At 45.6% G+C, this 21,859-nt stretch overlaps 1 protein-coding gene across 2 annotated transcripts in view; it reads right to left on the minus strand.

The window, feature by feature from the left end:
• Nucleotides 1-7,119: 7,119 nt before the first annotated feature.
• Nucleotides 7,120-21,859, minus strand: part of Blm (BLM RecQ like helicase) — a 91,771-nt gene continuing 77,031 nt past the window's right edge. Inside the window, exons 18-22 of one of the 2 annotated variants that reach the window (XM_028754817.1) lie at nucleotides 18,278-18,315; nucleotides 17,290-17,482; nucleotides 14,203-14,325; nucleotides 11,035-11,221; nucleotides 7,120-7,853 (exon numbers count right to left, since the gene is read on the minus strand). In XM_028754817.1, the coding sequence (XP_028610650.1) occupies nucleotides 7,676-7,853; nucleotides 11,035-11,221; nucleotides 14,203-14,325; nucleotides 17,290-17,482; nucleotides 18,278-18,315 (719 nt within the window). In that variant the 3' untranslated portion in view covers nucleotides 7,120-7,675. Of the gene's footprint in view, nucleotides 7,854-11,034; nucleotides 11,222-14,202; nucleotides 14,326-17,289; nucleotides 17,483-18,277; nucleotides 18,478-21,859 lie in introns of both variants that reach the window. The other variant, XM_028754815.1, reaches the window with a different exon arrangement.

The following is a 21,859-nucleotide window of genomic DNA, read 5'->3' on the forward strand; positions in this document are numbered from 1 at the left end:
TACAGGATGGAGCTTCAGGTCAGTAAATGGGGTGGCCTGCTAAATGCCAGCAGAGCAGTAGAGGCAGTGGCAGGATCTGTTGTGGGTTCTGTTGTGTGTGTGGGGTGTCCGTTTCATTCTGTTTTCTATTTCTATACATAAGGAAATACCTGAGAGCAAGTTATTTACAGAGAAAACGTTTAATTAGCTCAATACTCTAAAGGCTGTGAAGTCTATGTGATTTGAACTCAGGGCAGGAAGTGAAACTTCAGTGGACGAACGTGCTTTATGATAATGTACTTGTGAGGTCACAGACTAGGTGGTTGGTTTGTTTTTTTGTCATCTGGGAAGAAGAAACCTTAACTCAGGAAGTGCCTAGAGGAAAGTCTGTGAGGGCATTTTTTTTTATTCATAGTTGTTCCGTGTGAGCCCCTGGCCACTGAGGGTGGAGTCACCCCTCAACAGGTTAGTCATGGGTGGGATAGGAAAGCAGGCTGAGTAAGCCATCAACAGAGCCAGTAAGCAGCACTCTTCCATGGTATCCGCTTCAGTTCCTGCCTGGGGTCCCTGCCCTGACTTCCGCTGTGACAGAAGAAGGGTGGACTGTAAATTCTAAGATGTACCTTTCCGAGTTGCACTTTTGGTCATAGTCTTTATCACAGCGACAGAAAGCAAACTAGGACATTAATAAAGCCTTAGAGAACTAGCCCACAGGAAAGGCTTAGTCCCTCTTATGGACTCAGTCATCTCTTCAAGGCCCCACCATGACCAACCTTGATGACAATAACATTTCTGTCATGCCCCTGCATTTTGATTGGTTGTGGTTCTCTGTAGTGGTCTCCGTCTGTTGCAAAGAGAGGTTACCTTGGTAAGGGATGAAGACTGCACTTACCTGAGTGTGTGTAAGTACAAGGATGCAGTAAGGGATCATGCTGCTTTAGGAAGTGGTTGTAGGTTATGTTACCTGTATGCATGTAACAACAATTAAAGGGAAAAGGCCATGAGTTGGAAAGAGACCAAGGAGGAGTACGTGGGAGGTCAGAAGGGAGGAACGGAATGGTGTAACTATAACTTTAAATAGAAGGGGCTGGGGTTGTAGCTCAGTGAGTGACAACAGTCTCACATGCAGGAAGCTCTAGTTTCAATCCCAGTAGTACATGAACCACTGGCTTTGTATTGAACCACTGAGTGCGGATGGCACTCACCGCAATCACAGCACTTAGGAGGCAAAGGAGAAGAAATCAAGAGTTGAAGGTGAGCCAGGTATGGTTGCACACACCTTTAATCCTAGTACTTGAAAGGCAGAAAGAGCAGGTAGATCCAGGGCAGCCTGGTCTACAGAGTGAGTTCCAGGACAGTTGAGACTACACAGAAAGCCTGTCTTGGGGAAAACCAAACCAAAGCAAATCCAGAAAACAGAAAGAGCTGAAGGGCATTCTCTGCTACACAGCAAGGAGGCTAGCTGGGAATACATGACACTGTCCAAAGAACAGCTCTGAGGAGACAAGATTCCATCTGGGTCCCTGGACTGGACTTCTGACTACTCTGTGGGTTCTCTTCTGTCCTTTTCTACCCCCTTTTTCCTTTCAAGTCCCTAACACTAGGTAGGAGAGAAAGAAAGGTAGAGAGAAGAGAGGAGGGGAAGGGGAGAGAAGAGAGAGGGAGAGGGAGAGGGAGAGGGAGAGGGAGAGGGAGAGGGAGAGGGAGAGGGAGAGGGAGAGGGGGAGAGAGAATAAAGTCAGGGGTAAGAAAAGATGTAGTTAAAACCATTTGTTTTTAACTGTTTAAAAATCTTGTGTTTTAGCTGGGCGGTAGTGGCGCACGCCTTTAATCCCAGCACTTGGGAGGCAGAGGCAGGCGGATTTCTGAGTTTGAGAGTTCGAGGCTAGCCTGGTCTACAGAGTGAGTCCAGGACAGCCAGGGTTACACAGAGAAACCCTGTCTTGAAAAACCAAATCCCTCCCCCCCCCAAAAAAAAAATCTTGTGTTTTCCCACCCATCCACTTTGTTCCCAGAAGTAACGACTCTGGGACTTAATATTTCATGAATAAATGCCTAGGCCAAAGCTTTGCTTGTTCCTTGACTAGCTAATGACTTAATAGCCTGTTTATTATATTCTAAGTCATGCCATGTGACTGGCTACCCGGTCCTCAGTCTCATTCGACAATCCTCTTGTGTGTATGGAGTGAATCTCCCAGAATTCTGCCACTCTGCTGGATATCCCACCTCCTAATCCTGCCTCAGCTCATTGGCCATAGGCTTTTTATTGACAGATGAAGCTTCCATACATTGCACAAGAGATTACCTCTACAAAAGGGGGCAACAATATAGTTAGACTACTTCCTGCTGATTAGGGGCAATTTTGATCTTTGCCATCAGGATACCTAATTTCTTCTCATCTGTGCATGACCAGTTGAAAAACCACAACAGCAGCAACTAACAGCATTCAACCACCAACCAGCCACACACACACACACCTATCAGGGCCCTAGCATTCATATAGCCCCCCAAACTCCAAATGTCACACACTTGAAAAAACTATCTGCAAAATCACACTCCCACTAGAGAAGGAGGTTAATCAGTGGACAATCTGAAGCTTCCCCATACCCCATACCTGGGATTAAACAAAACACATCCTTACAATATTTCTGTGTTTTTAAAGAAACCACAGTTCTCACTACAGGTCCCCATCACCTGCCTAGGCAGGTGACTTGGCTAAGGGCAATTCTCGCAGCAGAGAGCACCGAGCTGCAGTGCTTTCTGCTTAGGGATTGGCTACCCAAGACCAGTGAGGAAATGGAGTTAGTTTGTACTTTCTAGTAAGTGAAGGGAAGACAGGAAGTCAGACAGCCCCATTGGGGCTGACCAGAAACCAAATCCCTGGCCTAGAAGTCCGACCTTCAGTGCAACTCCTGCTCTACGTCACGCATGACTGGCCTCCACACTCCTAGCTTTGCTGTTCTTCCTTCTCTGGGTTGTGTTCCCACTGCCTGCAGAAGGGTAAGGGCTGAGTCTGGGGCTAACTAGTATTTGTAGATTATCTAACCAGAAGTACATGGTAGTTAGTATATGCCTGTGGTCTGTTACTTGGGAGTTTAGGGGCTAGCTGAGCAACAGAGTGAGCCCACACTGCCTGCCTCTTTATAAAGAGGGATATCCACAACCATCAGGGAGGGAGGCAGTGACAAGGCTGGTGGTGTTCACTGTGTAGATGAGACAGCTGATTCTGATGGTGTGGACCTATAATTTCAGCTACTCTGGAGGCTAAGGCAAGATTGCAAGTTCAAAGTCTTCCTGGGCAATTTTAGTGAGACTCTATCTCAGGAAGTAAAAAGAGAGCCTGGCAGTGGTGGCTCATGCTTTTAATCTTAGCACTTGGGAGGTAGAGGCAGGCAGACCAGTTCAAGGCTAGCCTGGTCTATAGAGTAAGTTCCAAGACAACCAGGAGTACACAGAGAAATCTAAACCAAACTAAACCAACCAAACAAACAAACAAAAAGGAGGCTCAGAGAGGCCACAGAGCTTACAGTAGCCTGACTTTTGAGGTCAGGGCAGTGTCTGGTGGATCCTTCTTAGGCAGGACAGGAGCCCCAGGCTGGTTCTAGATGCTCAAGTCCTTATTGTGCACCGGGGACAGGCAAGTTGGGAGGGACAGCATCTCATGGAGCCTGACTGGGCACGTGTTTCTGCAGATAACCTCTAGCTGTACAGCACAGCCACCAGATGCTGACACTGCTCTAGGACATTAATAGAGTCACCATTTTGCTGGTCAAGAGGAGAGGGAGCTCAAGGCCCCTCCTAGGGAAGAGACCCAAGGAAGCTGAGCTTCAGCTGGTCTCGGGCTGTAAGTCTTGGTGTCACTGGTGCCCTTCCTTCCAGGTTAGGATGTCAAAGACTGTTAACAGCCAGAAGCTCCAAGTCAGACTTTTCAATTCAAACTCCACTATGTCCCAAAGGTCGATTCCTAGGGTTTCTCCTATGAGACTCTTCCCTGGGGGAGGTGGAGCCCTGCCTTGGCAAAGGGTCACACAGTTCCCAGCAGGGACTGAGATGGAGCCAGGTTAGGTTGCCCTTTGTATGAGTATGGCTGGCCCTGCATAGAATCCACTGGGCAGACAGGTCTTTTGGGGGGTAAACTCTATACTGTGAACAGACCTCAGTGTAGGGTCCATACAGAGTCTTATTCCTGTCCCCTCCTGCCAGTTCTCAAACCAAATTCCATTGTGCACACTTGGCTGGGTGTAGGGAATCTAGCCCCAGGTCCTACATGAGGGTTGGGGAGAATGGCCTACCCTGTCGTGGCTCCTTGAGCTCAAGTTCTGGCTTATCTTGTTCCTTGTTATTTTTAGCCATCAGCAGAGGAGGTCCAGAGGCTACCCCAACCACTGTGGATCTTGTTCCCTCCTCCTCACGTGGCTGCTGGATGAACTGGGAGGTAAAAAACAGGAGGCAGAGTGTTTTGGAAGGCCAAGCGTGCAAGGTCTGGACCTTGGAGCAGTGTTCTGTCCTACACAGCTGAGCCCTTGCCTCAGAGGACTCAGGAGCTAAGCACACAGATCACAGCACCCTGTAGAGCTGGGCACAAGTTGCCCACCGTGTGAGACTCACTGAGAATCTCTTTGGTCTCCACCAGGGAGGCTACCCAGGGGCTGTGGGAGTTGACTAAGAGGCTGTCAGAGCTGTGAGGGAATCTGTTCAGGACACAGTCCCTCTGCTTAGACTCTAGGCCCAGAGGCCTTACCCAGACTTGGGACCAGACTTCCAGGCCTATGGCAGTCCCTACCTACATAGTTGTGGAACTGGAGATGGTTTGGCTGGGCTTCTAGAACATTCTAAAGATGGAGGGAGTCTTCTAGGCTGTGGTGTGAGGTGGAGGTACAGCAGTTTCTCAAGAAGAGCAGGGCCCTGGGCCTCCATTTCCTCTTGTGGAGAAGCTGTGGCTGAGTGGTGCAGGCTGGCTGTCCTTGGAACCTGCTGCAAGGGAGTAGAACAGGTCAGGGCAGGTGACCCCTGAGGTTTTGGGAAAATGGGGCTGGGAGAGGTGGTGGGATTGCTTAGGGAAAAAACAGAGACTTGTGAGCTTGTAGACCTGGATTGTACATAATTGCTGCCCTAACAGGAACACATCTGAGAACGAAAGAGGGCTGTGTCAGTTACACCAGAACCAGAGATAAACTGGGACTCCAGGGCAGAGCCCCGTGTCACCCTACTCATTAGCACTTCCTCACTGTGTGTGCTTGGGCAAGTGCCATAAACCTTTCTGAATCCTGCTTCCTACATAGACAAGGAAAAGGATACTACGATGCACTGCTTTCCAGGCTGGTAGAGGATGGGTGGATGTGAGCTATGGATGGCCTTGGCATAGACTTGCTTCCTCATGTTTTCTCTCTGAGGTCATGGAAGATCATTTGTCCCTGGAAGTGATTGGGGTCACCAATCAGCTGTCTGGAATACAAGGACCTCAGGGGGCTCATGCATAAGACAGAGAGGTTCCGTGGATGCTGGCCAAAGTTGAGGAGTCAAGTCTCCACGTCACTGTTCCTAGGGGAAGGTTTCTGTTAGCATTTCTTCAAGGCTTCACCCCACAGTTATCTGGCAACAGCTAAGTATGCCTGACTCAGTATAAAAGAGGCTGTTTGCCCCCTCCTCTCTCTCTTGCTCTCTTCTGCCCCTTCTCTTCCCATTCCCCTCTATGTGTTCATGGCTGGCCTCTACTCTCTCTCTCTGCCTTTCTGTCTCTACTCGCTCAACTCCCCTCCCATGTCTTAAATAAACTCTATTCCATACTGTATCTGTTGTATGGCTGGCACCTCAGGGGGAAGGGATGCCTGAGCATGGGTCTGCAAAGGCTTCCCCTTCTGCTTCACCATACCTCGCTCTAGCAAACGTTATCTCTGGCTTCCTTTTCTTTCTTTCTTTCTTTCTTTCTTTCTTTCTTTCTTTCTTTCTTTCTTTCTCTCTCTCACTCCCCCCCTCTTTTTTTTGGGGGGGGCGGGGTTTCGAGACAGGGTTTGTTTCTCTGTATATCCCTGGCTGTCCTGGAACTCACTCTGTAGACCAGGCTGGCCTCGAACTCAGAAATCTGCCTGCCTCTGCCTCCCAAGTGCTGGGATTAAAGGCGTGCGCCACCACCGCCCAGCCCCTTTCTTTTTTATAAAACACAAAAGTTTCTGTTAGACATTTCCTGGTATTCTGTCTTATCCTTTTATCTTGGGTCTCATGTGGCCTAGGCTGTGGTCAAATGTCTCACCTTTCCTTAGGGGATGGTTTTGGGCCCAACAGTTTCAGTCACCTGCCTTTGCTTGCCTCCTCTTGGAGTTGTCCACATGCAATGGTGCATGTCCCAGGGTATTTGCTCAGACCGGAGGCCAAGTTGGAGGAAGGAGGTGGCTGCATTTTCTATTGCAGTTCCAAAGAGAATGTTTCTCCAAAGCTGAGTGAAGCCCTGGGACTGACCTCATGAAGATTTGCTTTTGATACAAAAGGTGGAAGCTGTCCTTCCTTCTGGATGGGCTGCCGCCAAGAATGCTGGGCCTTGCTGGGCCCCCAGCTCTCCAGGTGACCTTGACTACCATCCTTTCTCTTGGTCCATCCTTTCCTCTTTTGACCCCGACTGGAGTCATGCCTTGGGAGTTCTGGAATGCTCATTAAACACACAGCTCTCAGCTAACTCATTTGGCTAGTCTCTTCACTAAACTGCCAAAGGTGGCAGAAGTAGGTGGCCTGTCTGCATAGGTACATGGCCATCTCATGCCCACCTCAGTTTTGAGGTCTCAGGACAGTGGTCTGCAGGCTTCTAGCTCCCTTCTCCTGAGTGAGGTCAAGGATTTGGGCATTAGATAAAGGGCAAACCAGGAAATATATCAAGATTTAATACATTCTTGTGAGCATAGTCTATTTGGCATAGTCCATTCAGCATAGACTAGGTAGGTTTTTTTTTCTGTTGTCTATCCTTTTTCCTTCCTTTCTTCCTTCCTTCCTGTAAAAAGAGAATGTGTCTCCATTGCCCAGATTGGCCTTGAACTCCCAGGTTCAGGTGATCTTTCTGGATCAGCCTCTGGAGACATGGGGACTATGTATGCACTGTGACACTGCACCCAGCCCTAGTGTTGACAATTTGACAGGCAGAAGAAGAGCACCTCATGTTTTAATTTATACTTTTAATTAGGGAGATGGAGTATTTTTCATATATTTGGGGCCACTGGAATTTCTTCTGTGGAGAGTAGGCTATTCAAAGCCTTTGTTCTGGTGTTTCCCGTGCTGACTTTTTCTTAATGGTTTATAGGTACTCTTTGTATATTATAGGAATTACTCTGTAATATATTTTCTGTTTTCTCTGTCATTTGTCCGTTGGTTTTTGTCGAGGCTGTATCACACAAGAAGTTCTACAGTTTCACAATGTCCCACGCTGCCTTTTCTTTTGGCTTCAGCTGGCCATGTTACAATCAAAATTTCTCTGGGGTGGATGATTCAGCCATTGTTACAATTGTTACAGATGCCCTGAGAAACAATGGCTACTACATTTGCAGTAGCAGCAAAGAAAATGTTTATTTAAAAATAAGAACTATCACATGAGATACATTTAAATATTAATAGATAGAAGTGAAAACTTCAAATGCTGTAACAAGACTAACAGCTTTCTATTCACAGATGGTCAGATGCCGACGAATGATGTATGGGCACAGAAGAACTGTTGTTAGGAGAAGGCATATGAAGGCCTGAGGAACGGTCTATTTACAGGTTTTGGAGGAGCCATAATCCCCAGTTTTATACTGGCGGCTGGTGTTGCTTCAGAAGCACATGAGGCCGAGCTGGATCCAGTTACACTGGAGAATTTACTTTTAGAAGACGTTTTTCTGCATGTAGTAGAGCCCCTAAAATGTGGCAAAGAAAAGAAAATTAAAATGCTAACTAAATGAGACAAAGTTAATGGTCTTCTGTCTGTTAACTTGTCAGGAGAACAAACATGATTTTCTTTGGTCTTATGTTTGTCTGTATTTTCTGTCTGGAAACCCATGAGAGAGTAAGCTTCCCTACCCTACCACACAAGTCTGCCATGAATTTCTTCCTAAAGTATCTCAATTCTGTGGCCTGTGACCAACCCACAAACTCTCCTTCTCCAGCCACATCTCCACGGCCTACAGTCAGAATCCTCTGGGCCTAACAAACAGGAAGTGAAGACATCTCTTAAAGACCCCAAATCTCTGGCCATGAGATACCCTAGAATTACTGCACTGACACAGATCTGAGCAAGGCAGCTTTGTGGATAGTGGAGATGGGGCAGAGCTTCTGGGTGGCCTCATCTTAGCCACAGGAGTCCTAGAGTCCTAGGAAGGCTGCACATGTGGCTCCTCAGGGAGGACCAAGTGGCCTCATACAGTGGTCTGGCATGTGTCAGGGCCACGTAGCCCACCCCTCCCCCCAATACCCAAAGAACTGCCAACTTGCCCTCTCTGCTCTGCTGCCTCATGCAAAGAGGGAAGAGGGCCCTGCCAGAGCCTGAGCTGAGTTGAGCATATCATTTCTTTGCTGACCTGAGGATAGCAATTTTCTTATCCTTAATAAAACAAAAAGTAAACCATCCTGTAAGCTGGTTTACGGTGACAGGGCAGCCATTTCAGAGCTCTGCAAACCCACTGAGGTGCACCACCAGCTGTATAATCTAGGACAGTTAGTGGCATCCCAGGGCATGCTGCTGGAGCTAGGTAAAGAGGTTTTTAACATTTTACACCTCTAGCTGGAGGGAAGGCAATTTCACTGCAGATCTGGGAGAGAAGCAGCCTCAAGTTTTCCTCTGCTTATTTCCTGCTGAGAAACGAAGCCCCGAGCGAGCAAAAGCCTGCTGTTTATGTTGACTTACAGAATGAGGCTGCCAAGAGCAGCCTCCATTTCAACGGCTCATCCATTTTCCTCCCACTCAGAAAGCCCAGAACACACCTGGCTCATTGTGTGGCTTTCTGGAGATGTGAGCCCCAGTGGTCTGTCAGGGGTGAAGGGCTCTGGCAAGGAGCACCAAGTATTCTCTCATTGTACAGGTGAGCAGCCCGAGGGCTGGAAACCCCTCAGGGTGGGCTGTGAAACCCAGGGGACCAGAGCAGATGCAAAGCTGCTGAGGGAGAAGAGTTACCAAACTGGCGGGCAGCAGAGAACCCCTTCTTAAACACAGACTACACCTGGCATGGAAGCCCAGCTGGCTGTGGGGCACTAGGATGTTGGTTTTGTTTTCTGAGACAAGGTCTCATATGGCACAGACTGGGTTTTGAGTGTGTGTGTGCATGTGTGTGTGTATGTATATATGTATTTATGTATTTGCTTACTTTTGTTGAGACAGGGTTTCTCTGTGTAGGCCTGGCTGATCTCAAACTCAGAGATTTGTGTGCCTCTCAACTGCTAAGACTAAGGCACACGTAACCATGCATGGCACTGAACTCAGTATGTAACCACAGATTACCTTGCACTCTGGTCTTCCTACCTCCTACCTCCCAAGTGCTAGAGTAAACCTTTATGCCTGGTACAAATATGAGTTTTACTCCTTATTAAATCAGATTCCAGGCGACACAGCAAAGAGGTCCTTTCTCACAAACAAAGCTGTGAAAATTAAATAAAGGAGTCAGCAGCAATGAACAATGCTGGTCTCTCCTCTTCCAACAAGAGCCAGATGTCAGATCGCCCATGTTTTCAAGGAGTGTCCACAGACTCGCAGAAGTGAAAGTGCTCTGAGCCAGTCAGGCCAGGCCAGTGTCCAATCCCACCTCTGAAACGACTGGGCGAGACTAGCCTCAAGCAAGCCCTTCCCTCCCACACAGGCCAGGCCAGTTTCCCCATCCTAAACCCAAGGGGGTTGGACCAGAAACTTTTTAAGATCTCATGCTCTGTGAGCAAGTAAGGAAACGAATGTTTCCCAAGGGAGAGGAATAAATGAAGGAAATGAGAAAATGTCCTCACTGAAGAGTATCTGATGGTCACTTGCGCACTCAAAACCACAAAGTAAAACCACCACCATTTACAAATGTCTTTAATTCTGTACTCTGGAAGAAGGTTAGCACATGTAAGAAGTCTGTTTATGGATTTAACAAGAAATGACAATTGGTGACATTGTCTGCCTTTCTCTTCCCCCACTCAATCTTGTTTTTCTCACTCAGAAGGAGAAAGGGTAGAAAAACTGCAAAAGCAAACAACGGCTCGTAACAGCCATGCAGCGTTGTTTCCCCTGCTCTAAGCAATTCTCCGTGGACCACCATCTCTGGATTGAAGGCAGGGGCGATGATGGGCATCTAGCAGGGGGGAGGGACTCTTGGACACAGTCCAATGGTAGAAAACAAGTCTGCTGCCAAGACCTGGCCATTCTACCTTTGCTTCTCCTGTGCAGACATGTTGCAGCCCAAAGCCAAGCAAAGGGAAGAGAAGACAGAAACCACTTACACAGCCCCCAAAGAAACTTGGCTTGCCTAGTTTTTGGATTTCCCCAAGTGGTCTCCTCTCAGCTATCCTGCCAAGTCTAGGAGGCCCAGTCTCCAGGGCATTAATGGTGGCAGGGAGGGCAGGGATGGAGCTGGGCTAGCAGGGCTCAGTTACCTTGTAGGAAGCTGTGGGCTGGATCTCATCTTTGCATAAACCAGGTGTGAGGGCCCGTGTAATGTCAGAAGTGGGAGGTAGACGCAGGAAGAGTATAAAGTCAGGGTCAATCTTGGCTTTAAACTAGTTCAAGGCCAGACTGTGATAGAGGAGACCGACAGAATCCTGCAGCAGAGGCAGTGTCGCAAACACCTGCAGACTACCAAAAGCCTGAAGGACACTGCTGTGTGATTTACTCAGAGTTTTTTGGTGGAAAAATAACTTTAAGAAGAATAATTACCTCAAAAGAAACAAAAATTCCAAGGTAAGGTCAAAGTTTGAGAAATTTTTGAGAATTAGATTACTTAAAAATCTGAAGTCATGTTTTTATTTTGGCTTAGGGGTTAACCATCAGTCTATTAACTAACAACTGTTAGAGCAGTTATGTGCACCCTGCCATTTCCCCCTTCACCCAATGCTGCAAAGACATAAAGACCATACCCCTTTGCTCTGGAGCCACTGTAACTAGTTCTTCTCCTCTTGGGCTTTTGAGAGACTGACATTTTCTTCCTCTTTCTTTCATTTCTCGTTTGATTTGCAAAGTAGTGAGAAGATACAGGCGCTTCCTCCTCATCGGTCCCCTCCGGGGTGCACCTTCCAGAGCCTCTGCTGCCAGAGCCGTCCTCAGCTACAAACAGAAAATGCAGATATTTACAGGTGACTCTATGTTTGGAGCACAATACTAGCAGCTTTCCTGCTGTATAGATTCAACACCTCAGCAGGAATTAAACATTTTTATTTTGAAAAGCTCAAGTGTGTTCAATGGCAATTTATATTTAATGAAAGAAAATCAAAATTCATCGCTTAAAATTTTTTTGTGATAATTTTTAACTCAACTGGAGATGTTAGGTTTAGTTCACACTCTATTCCATGAGGCCTATGTTATTTTACATTGTGCAGCTAATCCTTGTGAATTGAAGTAAAGGCTGCTGTGTTAGCCGATTTTATTTATCATTTTAAACATGCTGAGAAAATAAGTCCAATATAAAAAAAGGCAACAAATTCTGTTCTCCTTCATCTTTAACCAATAGTCTCTTAATAAACACACCAGAAAATTCAGTACTGTATTTTACTCCTCAAAGACAAAAGCCATTTCTTTGCATAACTGTTATGAACACTTGGCATATCAAGCAGGAACTTGGCCTGACTGAAAACATCCACTTGCAAGGGAGAACATGATTTCCATCAGTATTTGTATCTAAGGTGCCCACAAAGATGCATCTGCCTAAGGTCACACAGTGGTACATACTCCACTTCCTGTCTAGTTTGGCAGGAGGGCATGGGCACAGCTCTTCTGTCCTGCTGTGCCTCACTCTCCTAACCTGGAAACAGGTGGTGTGAGGAGAGGCTGAAAAGCTACTCGGGAGGAGTGTGCTCACTCTCACTCTATTTTTTGGAGACAGAATTTCATTTTGCAGACCAGGCTGGCCTCCAGCTGCCTCTGCCTCCTGAGTGCTGGGATTAAAGGTGCGCTCCATCACGCCTAGGTCAAAAGTCAAGCTCCCGCTAGGCAAAGCTTGAGCTCAATATACAATGCCTACCTTGCTTCTGACTGCTTCCCTTAACAGTCTTGTCTTAACTCAGCTAAATCCCCTTCCAAATTAGTTATCATATGAACCAAATATAATTTCCTACCAAGACAAATATACTCAGAGATGCCTTTTATTGGAATAATTACTATATAAAGGAATTTATGGAAGCCTTATTTCTTAGCACTTTGGTTTTTCTTTTTCTTTGGTTTTTCGAGACAGGGTTTCTCTGTGTAGTCCTGGCTGTCCTGGAACTCACTCTGTAGACCAGGCTGGCCTTGAACTCTGAAATCCGCCTGCCTCTGCCTCCCAAGTGCTGGGATTAAAGGCGTGCGCCACCACTGCCCGGCGTGACTGCTCTTTCAAAGGTCCTGAGTTCAAGTCCCAGCAACCACATGGTGGCTCGCAACCATCTGTAATGGGATCTGACGTCCTCTTCTGGTGTGTCTGAAGACAGCTACAGTATACATTAAATAAATAAATAAATCTTAAACAAACAAACAAACAAACAAACAAAAAACATGCTGTGAGCTGTGGTGTGGGGTGGTACACGACTCTAATCCTAGCATTCTGGAAGCAGAGGCAGGGGAGTCTCTGGAATCTGAGTTCAAGGCAAGCCTGTTTTACAGAGTGAGTTCTAGGATATACAGGGCTACACAGAGAAACTCTGTCTCAAAAAACCAAACCAAACCAAATGACCCCACTGCCCAAAAAAAATAAAAGAAAATGCTATGGAGACTTGGGATACACACTCACACTCATTTTTACCGTGCTCACCACTTCTGTTACCCCTGAGAAGATTCTTCTAACCCAGCTTGAAACAATTTGGCTGGTGTGCCAGTTAGTTTTTTTTGCCAACTTGATGTAGCCTAGAGTTACCGGAGAAGAAGGAACCTCAACTGAGAGAGTTCTCCCGTCTGACTGGCCTGAAAGTGATGCCGGGCATTTTCTTCTCTTTTGTGGTTTTTTGAGACAAGGTTTCTCTGTATAGCCCTGGCTGTCCTGGAACTCGCTCTGTAGACCAGGCTGGCCTCTAACTCAGAAATACTCAGAAATCCGCCTGCCTCTGCCTCCTGAGTGCTGAGACTAAAGGTGTGCACCACCACTGCCTGACTTGAATTTTCTTGACTGATGATGAGGAGGGGCACGGCCCACCTCTGGCCATGCTGTCCTTGAGGAGGTTCTGGGGTAAATGGAGGCACAGCTGAGCAAGCCAAGAGAGGGAACAAGACAGTGAGCAGTGCTCCTTCACAGCCCCTGCTTCTGCTTCAGTTCCTGACCTGTCTTGCTTCAATGGGCTATGGCTCAGGATATACAAGCCAAACAAAAACAAACCCTCTGCTCCCCAAGCTGCTTTTGATCATGGTATTAATCACAGCAATAGAAACCTGACTAAGACAGCAGGTCCGCTGGGGATGATAACTTAATGCTGGCGTGTAAGTGGACAGCACACTTTGCCCCTTTATCCCCTACAGCAAAATACTCCTTTTTTTTTAGTTTCCCTCATTCAGTGACTTCTATATCAGTGACAGGGCTTGTGACGAGGCATCACAGGACAGACCTAATGCAGCCTTTGAGAAACCCCTGCTTTGATGTCCTTAAAAAGTCAGACTCTTCCACTGACAAGAGCGTTCCAGTGACATGTTCATTTTCCTAAAGCACTTAAGCCCAACTATTCCATGTCATCTTAGACAAGCTTGTTAGAGGACATGTCCCTTCCTTAGATAAGGACACTGAAGCACACCGAGGTTGCCGGTGTCCTGCAGGATCACAATGAGGTGACAGTAGATCTGGAATGGGTTCCAGGGCTCATGACTCCTCGGCCACTTACTTGCTTTACCAAAACAACAATGTGTAGGCCGTGGGCACAGAGGTTCCCACCTGTCCTCCATTAGCAGGTTTAATGACTGGCTCCCTGCACCACAGGGACTGTTCTTCGTGGTTGAACTTCAGTGTAACAGGAGTAGGATGCATTAACTACCCAGCTCCAACTCAGTGGCCTGCACTGCTGAACAGTAACACAGTCTGAGAGGCGGCTGACACTGTGATGTAAGGTGAACAGGTTGGAAGGATACTGAACCTGGCAATGTCCACTCTGAGTACTTCTGTAATACTGGAATCACTTCTGCACCGTATTTTTCCAGCTTGTCTTCAGTAACACCATCAATCTGAAGCAAAACCTCAGGATCAGAAGATAAAGACTCTGCGTGTGGACATAAAATTAAGAATTTAAATTACCACTCGTAGAAAAACCACTGAATTCATGTGCATCCACTCATTTAGCTCATGTTTGTTGAGAGCCAACTATCGCTGGGCATCAGGCCTATGGGGAGTTTTCTAAAGGGTAAAGTTAGACTGGAAATGCGGCCAGCACACAGGCCAGGAGGCAGGACCCACTGTCCAGTTTCAGCAACAAAGGCATAGATGTCGACGTAGTGGGAGGGAGACAGCCAAGTGCCTGCGGAGAGCCGGAGAGTGGGAGCTGTGCTGTGTGCTCAGACTCTCAGCACACTCGGATCTTGCCCACTGTCCCCACTGCCAAGGCTTGTCTAGCTGCAAGACGAATGTCCCCGTATTCGTAACCAACACTCACATTCTATGTCTAGCTCTGATTTTTTCCTGCACTGCAGACTCACACACTCCATCTCAAACGATACACTACACTGCTGCTGCCCGGCCCTGGCTGAGTCCTCCTCTGGTCAGTCCCATGCAGGGTGAAGCAGAGATAACACATGGCCTAAAGGTCATGCCGGCTGCTGTTTGGGAAAGAGTAGAAAGGGGCTTAGTGGCTCTGAAGGAAGAAGGATGGAGCAAGCTGGATGCAGTGGTAGAAACCAAGGCTTGGATTTGTCCTGAGGCCAAGAACATTGGCTTTGGAGAGTGAAGGGGTGCTAATCCCTATGTCTCTGCCTTGAGCAGAGGGTAGATTTCAGATCCTTTCCAATCTGTGATTTTCACCTCATTCTTATGCTCAGAGGAAAGAACTAGACTGTGGGATAGACCAGGTTCATCAAGAGGGCTAGCGGGAGACAGAGTAGAAGAAGAAAACAGATGTAGCCCTATGATCCCTGACAGAATCTGTATTGTATCTAGTGAGCTGCTGCAGCTTTAGTGGCTTGAGAAAAATTACAATTAAAAGCACACCATGCTCGCACCTGGAATTCAGAAAGCCAGTTAGGAAATTACATTAATAGCCAACAAAACCCACCATTTTTTATGGATTCTGATTTGCATACTGTTTTAATTTTTTTTTTTTTTTTTTTGAGACAGTTTCTCTGTATAACAGAGCCCTGGCTGTCCTGGAATTCATTCTGCAGGCCATGCTGGCCTCCAACTCAGAGATGTGCCTGCCTTTGTATCTGCCTCCCATGCTGAGATTAAAGGAGTGCAACACCACACCCAGCTTCACCCTGTTTTAAACACTGCACTTCTGAAAGCAGGAAGTAGCTTATGCATATGGCTGGACAGACGCAGCTGTCCTGTACCTACTGCTGCCGGAGCATGTGAGACCGTAAGTACAGCTATTCATACTTAGTGCAGATGCAGGTCATATCACAGAGTGAGCTGAACTACATGGAATGTCTTCAGAAAGACGATTGGGGACAAAGAGATGGCTCAGTCAGTACAGTGCTACAAGACACAGGCATCAAAGTCTGGTTGCCAGCTCCAATGTAAAAGCTGTGCCTAAATCCCAGAGGCTCAGGTATAAAGACAGGGAGATCCTGGGGCTCTCTGGACAGTTAGCCTAGCAAGTTATCTAGCCTAAGGTCCTTGTGAACGACCCTTGTTGAAAAAAAGTAGATGGTGCTTGAAGAACAACATATTAGATTGTCTTCTGGTTTCTACACAGATGTACACATCACTCCCTCCCCAAACACACACAAGACATATTAACATAAAAATGTAAAAGTAGCCAGGTGGTGAGACCACGTAATAGGTAATAAATTTGGCATTAATATTGTCTTTGAGAAATGACCATATTTCATAGTTTTCTTGCAAGTGATACTGATACTTTGATGACCTAAAAAAGATGCTTAGATCCGATAAAACAATATTATATTTTTGTCCTTGAGATGTGCAATGTTCTGTTGACATCTTCTGGTGTCATGGAGAAGGCACTTGTATTGGAACAGAGCGGTTAGGTGGGCCAAAGCTTGGCAGGAGAGACAGTGCTCAGCACATGTGGGGCCCAGGGTTAAATTCCCAGTACAATGGTACCATAAAGTCAAACCAAAACCCCAAACCAAATCCCAGGCTGGGGCTGCTGTGATGACACAGGGAAAGCAAAGCCTGGGCAGCTGACCAGAAGGTGACTGCCATGGTGGGAGTGCAGAGAGAGGCGATGGTTATGTAGGTTCATGAAGAGGGAACAGCAGGGAACATGCAGGCAATTACAACTTATTTTCCAGAGACCTTACTACTGAAATTCTAGGTTAAGTTATCTCAGTCCACGCAAATAAGTCAGATCAGCAAATATTTCTTAACTAAAGACACAGCAGTGTTATAGATCCAGATTCAAAGAAGCCTAAACCAGTTTCTTTCATGTTTAGCTTCTCATTGCAAAGCACTTGCACGGAAATAGCTGAGTATCAGGACGGAAGGCAGATCGCACAAATACTTGACATCTGGCTTTATAGAAGGCAATTATTCACATCCTAACATTCAGCTTTACAGAAAGGCATAAAATTAAAATTATAGCATATATCTGAATTGTATATATTTTTACCTCAAGAAAGAGCTTAAATAGTGTCTCTGGGTTTTCAACCCAGAGATTAAACCAAAAATGAAAATAGACCAAGCCTTACAAAGTCCCTTAGCTCATGTTTATAAGCCTAGCACTCAGGAAGCTTGAGACGCGAAGATTAGTTTGCAGCCATTCTGAACTAAATAAATCCCTGTCTCATCAGGTCATAGTGGTACATGCCTTTAGTCCCAATTCCTGGGAGGCACAGGCAAAGGAAGGCAGACCTCTGTGAGTTCAAGGCCAGGCTGTTCTACATAGTGAGATATAGACCAGTCAGGGTGATGTGGAGAAACCATGACTCAACAACAACAAATTAATTAAAAGATCTTGTCTGAGAAACAATAAAGACAAACCACAGAGTCCTTTCGTAAGATGAACTGGCCACTAGCCTGAATTGGAAGAGCAAGGCCCAGAGGTACTTACCTGCAAGCTTTTTGAGTGTGGCTGTATTAAAAATATTGAAGTAATGGACACCAAAGACTTTCCCCAGCAATTTGCAGACCTCTGTAAGTTCTCCAAGACATTTCTTAACTACTTCTTCTCTCTGGGATACTTTAGCCACTAAAGCTCTTTGTTTTTTAATACTGCTTGAATTTTCTGTTTCCATGAAGTCCACCTTAGTGATAAGAAAAACAATAAGCAGAGAGTTCAGAGGCAAACTTGTACCCAAGGAAGGGCCTGTTTGTTTTTAATTTATTTTTTAAAAAGTACTTTAAAATTCTATTGATTAATACCTTGTGTGTGTACATAAGCATGCATGTATGTGTGTCATGGTACAGAGGTCAGAGAACAACTCTGTGGAGTTAGGTCTTTCCTTCCACCTGGGTTCTGGGGATCCAATTCAGGTTGCCAGGCTTGAATGGCAATTATCTTTACCCACTGAGCTGGACTGCCTGCCTTTGTATCTCTTTCCCAGAACAAGGGTGTGCATTCCCACTTTCTATTTCCAGGGCCTGGCACATGAGATCACCTCTTGATAAATGCTTACTTATTTAATTATTCTTTCTCTTTTATTGTATGCACATGGACTTATATATACATGGCATGGTGCATCTGTAAAAAACAATTTATAGGAGTCTGCTCTCTCCTTTTTCAATGTAGGTCCCAGAGATTTAACTTAAGTCATGAAGCTTAGCAGCAGGTGCCTGTACCCACTTGCCAGCTCATACATGCTTATTTATGAAATATAGGAAGATTTAGTAGCTTGAATATCTATTAAATTCATTTTGACAAATATTGTATTAATGGGAACAATTTCAAGATCTCTCTCTAATTAAAATCCTAATATGCTCCAGAGGAAATATATATGTGATTTTGGTACCTAAAGCTTCAGGAAGAATAACAAACTTTGTCATGATATATTTTGGTACATTCACTGTGAGATAGTAAAATCCATGTTTAAATACCTTACCTTCAAGTGGCCACTCAGCACACTGTGGGCTTTTGTTCCTAGCATCACATAGGCAACTGGTTGGTCATTGGCATTGATATATAAATCTTCGTCCAAGATTTTGTCTAGAATCAGCTTTTTAAAAAGTCTTTCGGCATTGTGTCGTGAATATGCAGACCCCTTTCCAAATATTCCAGACTGAACTTTTGCACTCTTACTCCCTAATAAGGTTCAAAAGTTAGATGAGTAATGTAGGTGCATCGTCATTCAGACTGGAGGCTCAAAGTCATTCAAGAACATCAAGGACAAACAAGGGGCCATCTACTGCACAGGAGACCAACCACACAGCACGAACAGACCCGCATTTCTGAGTTATGAGCATATCTGAGAATTCCAAGGCTTCTGTGGTTGCATGCCTTTTTCTCTTAGTGCTGAGATAGAAGCCCGCACTGTGGGCACACTGTGTTTAAACTCCACCCCAGTCCCTGGCTGCTCCAACTTTTCCTTGTTCTATTACATGTGTTGACTAAAAAACACAGCAAAACTAAATTTGTTATTTCAAACTGTCGCATTCACAGCTTATAAAACTATACTTGAAAAACTAGCAAAGAAATAAAGAATTCGCTGGGTGGTGGTGGCGCACGCCTTTAATCCCAGCACTTGGGAGGCAGAGGCAGGCGGATTTCTGAGTTCGAGGCCAGCCTGGTCTACAGAGTGAGTTCCAGGACAGCCAGGGCTACACAGAGAAACCCTGTCTCGAAAAACCAAAAAAAAAAAAAAAAGAAAAAAAAAAGAAATAAAGAATTCACATAAGTGCTGATATCTTTTCTCTTGTGTCTGTATTCCTGAGACAGGGTCTCGGGCAGCCCAGGCTGCCATCAAAGTTACTCCAACTCCCGATCTTCCCATTTCCACCTTCCACTGCTGAGAGTGACAGGTGTGTGCCAACACACCCAGCTCACAGAAATTTCAAACATTACTTTTTACTAATTTATTCATCATGCACGCACATGTGCCACAGCACTTGTTGTGGGGGTTTGAGGACAACCTTGCAGTAGTTGGCTCTCTCTTTCAACCACATGGGACTAAGGGACTGAACTCAAGTTGTCAGGCTGGGCAGCAAGCATCTTTACTTGCTGAACCATCTTGCTGGCCCTCAAAGAACTTTTGAAATTTTTTCCAGTGCTGGGGCTAAACCAAGGATCTCTCACACACTAGACCTGTATCACTGAGCCTTTGAATCAGTTTTCTAAATACCATCTCCGGTCCTTGTTATTTAAATATCTACTCGCTAATAATGCACATATTTTAAGACTATAGGTTCTATTACTCTCTGATAAAGCATATACAAATTCCACAACGAAAACATAGTATCTCACCAAGTCTCAAAGGAGGTGGAGGTAGAAGTCTTGCCCCCTTCTCTGCAATCTGAGAACAGCACAGGGATGTTCTCAAGTTAACATGCTTTTAAATGTTAAGTCAAATGTTTATTTTTCTGTATATGAGAGGTCTATTTTCATGCATCCCTGTATGACAGAATAGGGCATCAGATCTCATTATAGATGGTTGAGCCACTATGTAGTTGCTGGGAATTGAACTCAGGACCTCTAAAAGAGTAGACAGTGTTCTTAACTGCTGAGCCATCTCTCCAGCTCCTCCCACATCACCCTATCCCTTCCCCTCCCCCCTTTAGAAGACGGTCTCACTATGTAGTTCTCATTGTCCTGGAACTAGCTCTGTAGACCAGGCTGGCCTCAAACTCATAGAGATCCATTTGCCTCTGCCTCTTAAGTGCTGGGACAAAAGTCTGTGCCACCACACCCAGGATTCAAACAGCTTTCTGAGACGGTCTGCTGCACAATCCCCGCTGGCTTGAAACTCAATCTATACACAAGATTAGCTTTGAACTTGTGGTGATCTTCCTGTCTCTGAAGTGCTGGGATTACAGGCGTGCCCTGCTATGCCTGGCTTAATAATTTTATTGCAACAACCTACTTAAAAAGCCTGAAACATGGATGAAAATCAGAACTAGCACTTACTTTGGATATTTAAGAGGGTTAAATAACTACATTAATTGAAGTTTCAGATGGTTTTTGGTCACGTATCTTGCACTATTAAACTGATACCTTCAAGTGACCTGGATTCCTTAACATTCTAGAGTCAGGACTACAAGTCTGCTAATGGGCTTCTAGCCATGTAGCCATCTCATTGCTAAGCATAACTAAGAAACCTTGAGGATTATTTATTTTGGATATAGGCTCTTGCTATGTAATTTTTGCTGAATTCAAAACTTACAGTAATCCTCCTGCCTCTGCTGTATCCTAAGTGATAGAATGCCAGCTATGCACCATGCATAACAAAAAGCTGAAGAATTCATGACAAAAATGTTTGCTACAGTTATCTTTTTTTTTATTTTTAACACAGGGTTTCTCTGTGTGGCCTTGGTGTCCTGGAACTCCTTATACAGACATATAGGTCCACAGATCAGTGCCACTGTGTACTCCAGTAATATGTATGCACTTGTGTCTTTTAGTCTTCAGGGTTGCTAGAGGTTAGGATAGCTACCTAATGCCAGTCTGGTTTTAGCATCTATTTTATCTTTCTAAAGCATTCAGGATTATCTTGGAAGGAGTTCCAATATGCCTCCATGGCATAAACATTTGAGCAGAAGGCATTTGAATTCCTGATCTTTTATCTACCAAAAAACCAAGACTTCCCTTAAAACTCACTTTTTAAAATCAATCCCCCCTGAGAAAAGCAAAAGCAAAAACCCAACCCAACCCAGGGAAGGCCGACTTCATAAGCAGAGGAGAGACATCTCCACATTTAAACAGAGACTGTTACAGAAACTACCATCCACCTCTAGCCGCCTAAGCGCTCTCTCACTTGCCTACCTAAACGTCAGCTGTTGTCCCCCAGTTCCCCAACCTGTATAAAGATGTAAAATCCGTATTCTTTCTAACTGTCTTATCCGCTTCCCCCGGATTAAGACAGGGTGTATATGGGGGGGGGGGTTTGGCCTCAAACTCTTGATCCTTCTGCCTCAGGCTCCCAGGTGTGTGTTTAGATGGGTACTACCATTCTTCTCAGCTCACTTGTTTCTTTACTCTCACTTTAATAGGGCCTCAGGCAGAAAAGACAGGCTGCCATCTTAAACTGGAAGCTGTGAACTGGAAAGATGGCTCAGCTTTGAAGAGTACTTCTTTTTTTTTTTTTTTTTTTTAAAGATTGTTTTTTTTTTATTTATTTATTATATGTAAGTACACTGTAGCCGTCTTCAGACACCCATATGAGGGCATCAGATCTCATTGCAGATGGTTGTGAGCCACCATGTGGTTGCTGGGATTTGAACTCATGACCTCTAGGAGAGCAGTCAGTGCTCTTAACCGCTGAGCCATCTCACCAGCCCGAAGAGTACTTCTTGCTCTCACAGGGGACCCAAGTCCAGTTCCCAGCACCCACATCCAGCGGCTCACAACTGCTCAAGGGGATCTGTCTCCCTTTCTTAGACTCCACATAAGTGTGCATACTCATACACCAATCAACACACACACAAACACACACACACACACACACACACACACACACACACACACACACACA

Source organism: Grammomys surdaster, unplaced genomic scaffold, assembly GCF_004785775.1.
Source record: "Grammomys surdaster isolate TR1022 unplaced genomic scaffold, NIH_TR_1.0 126036, whole genome shotgun sequence".
Lineage (NCBI taxonomy): Eukaryota > Metazoa > Chordata > Mammalia > Rodentia > Muridae > Grammomys > Grammomys surdaster.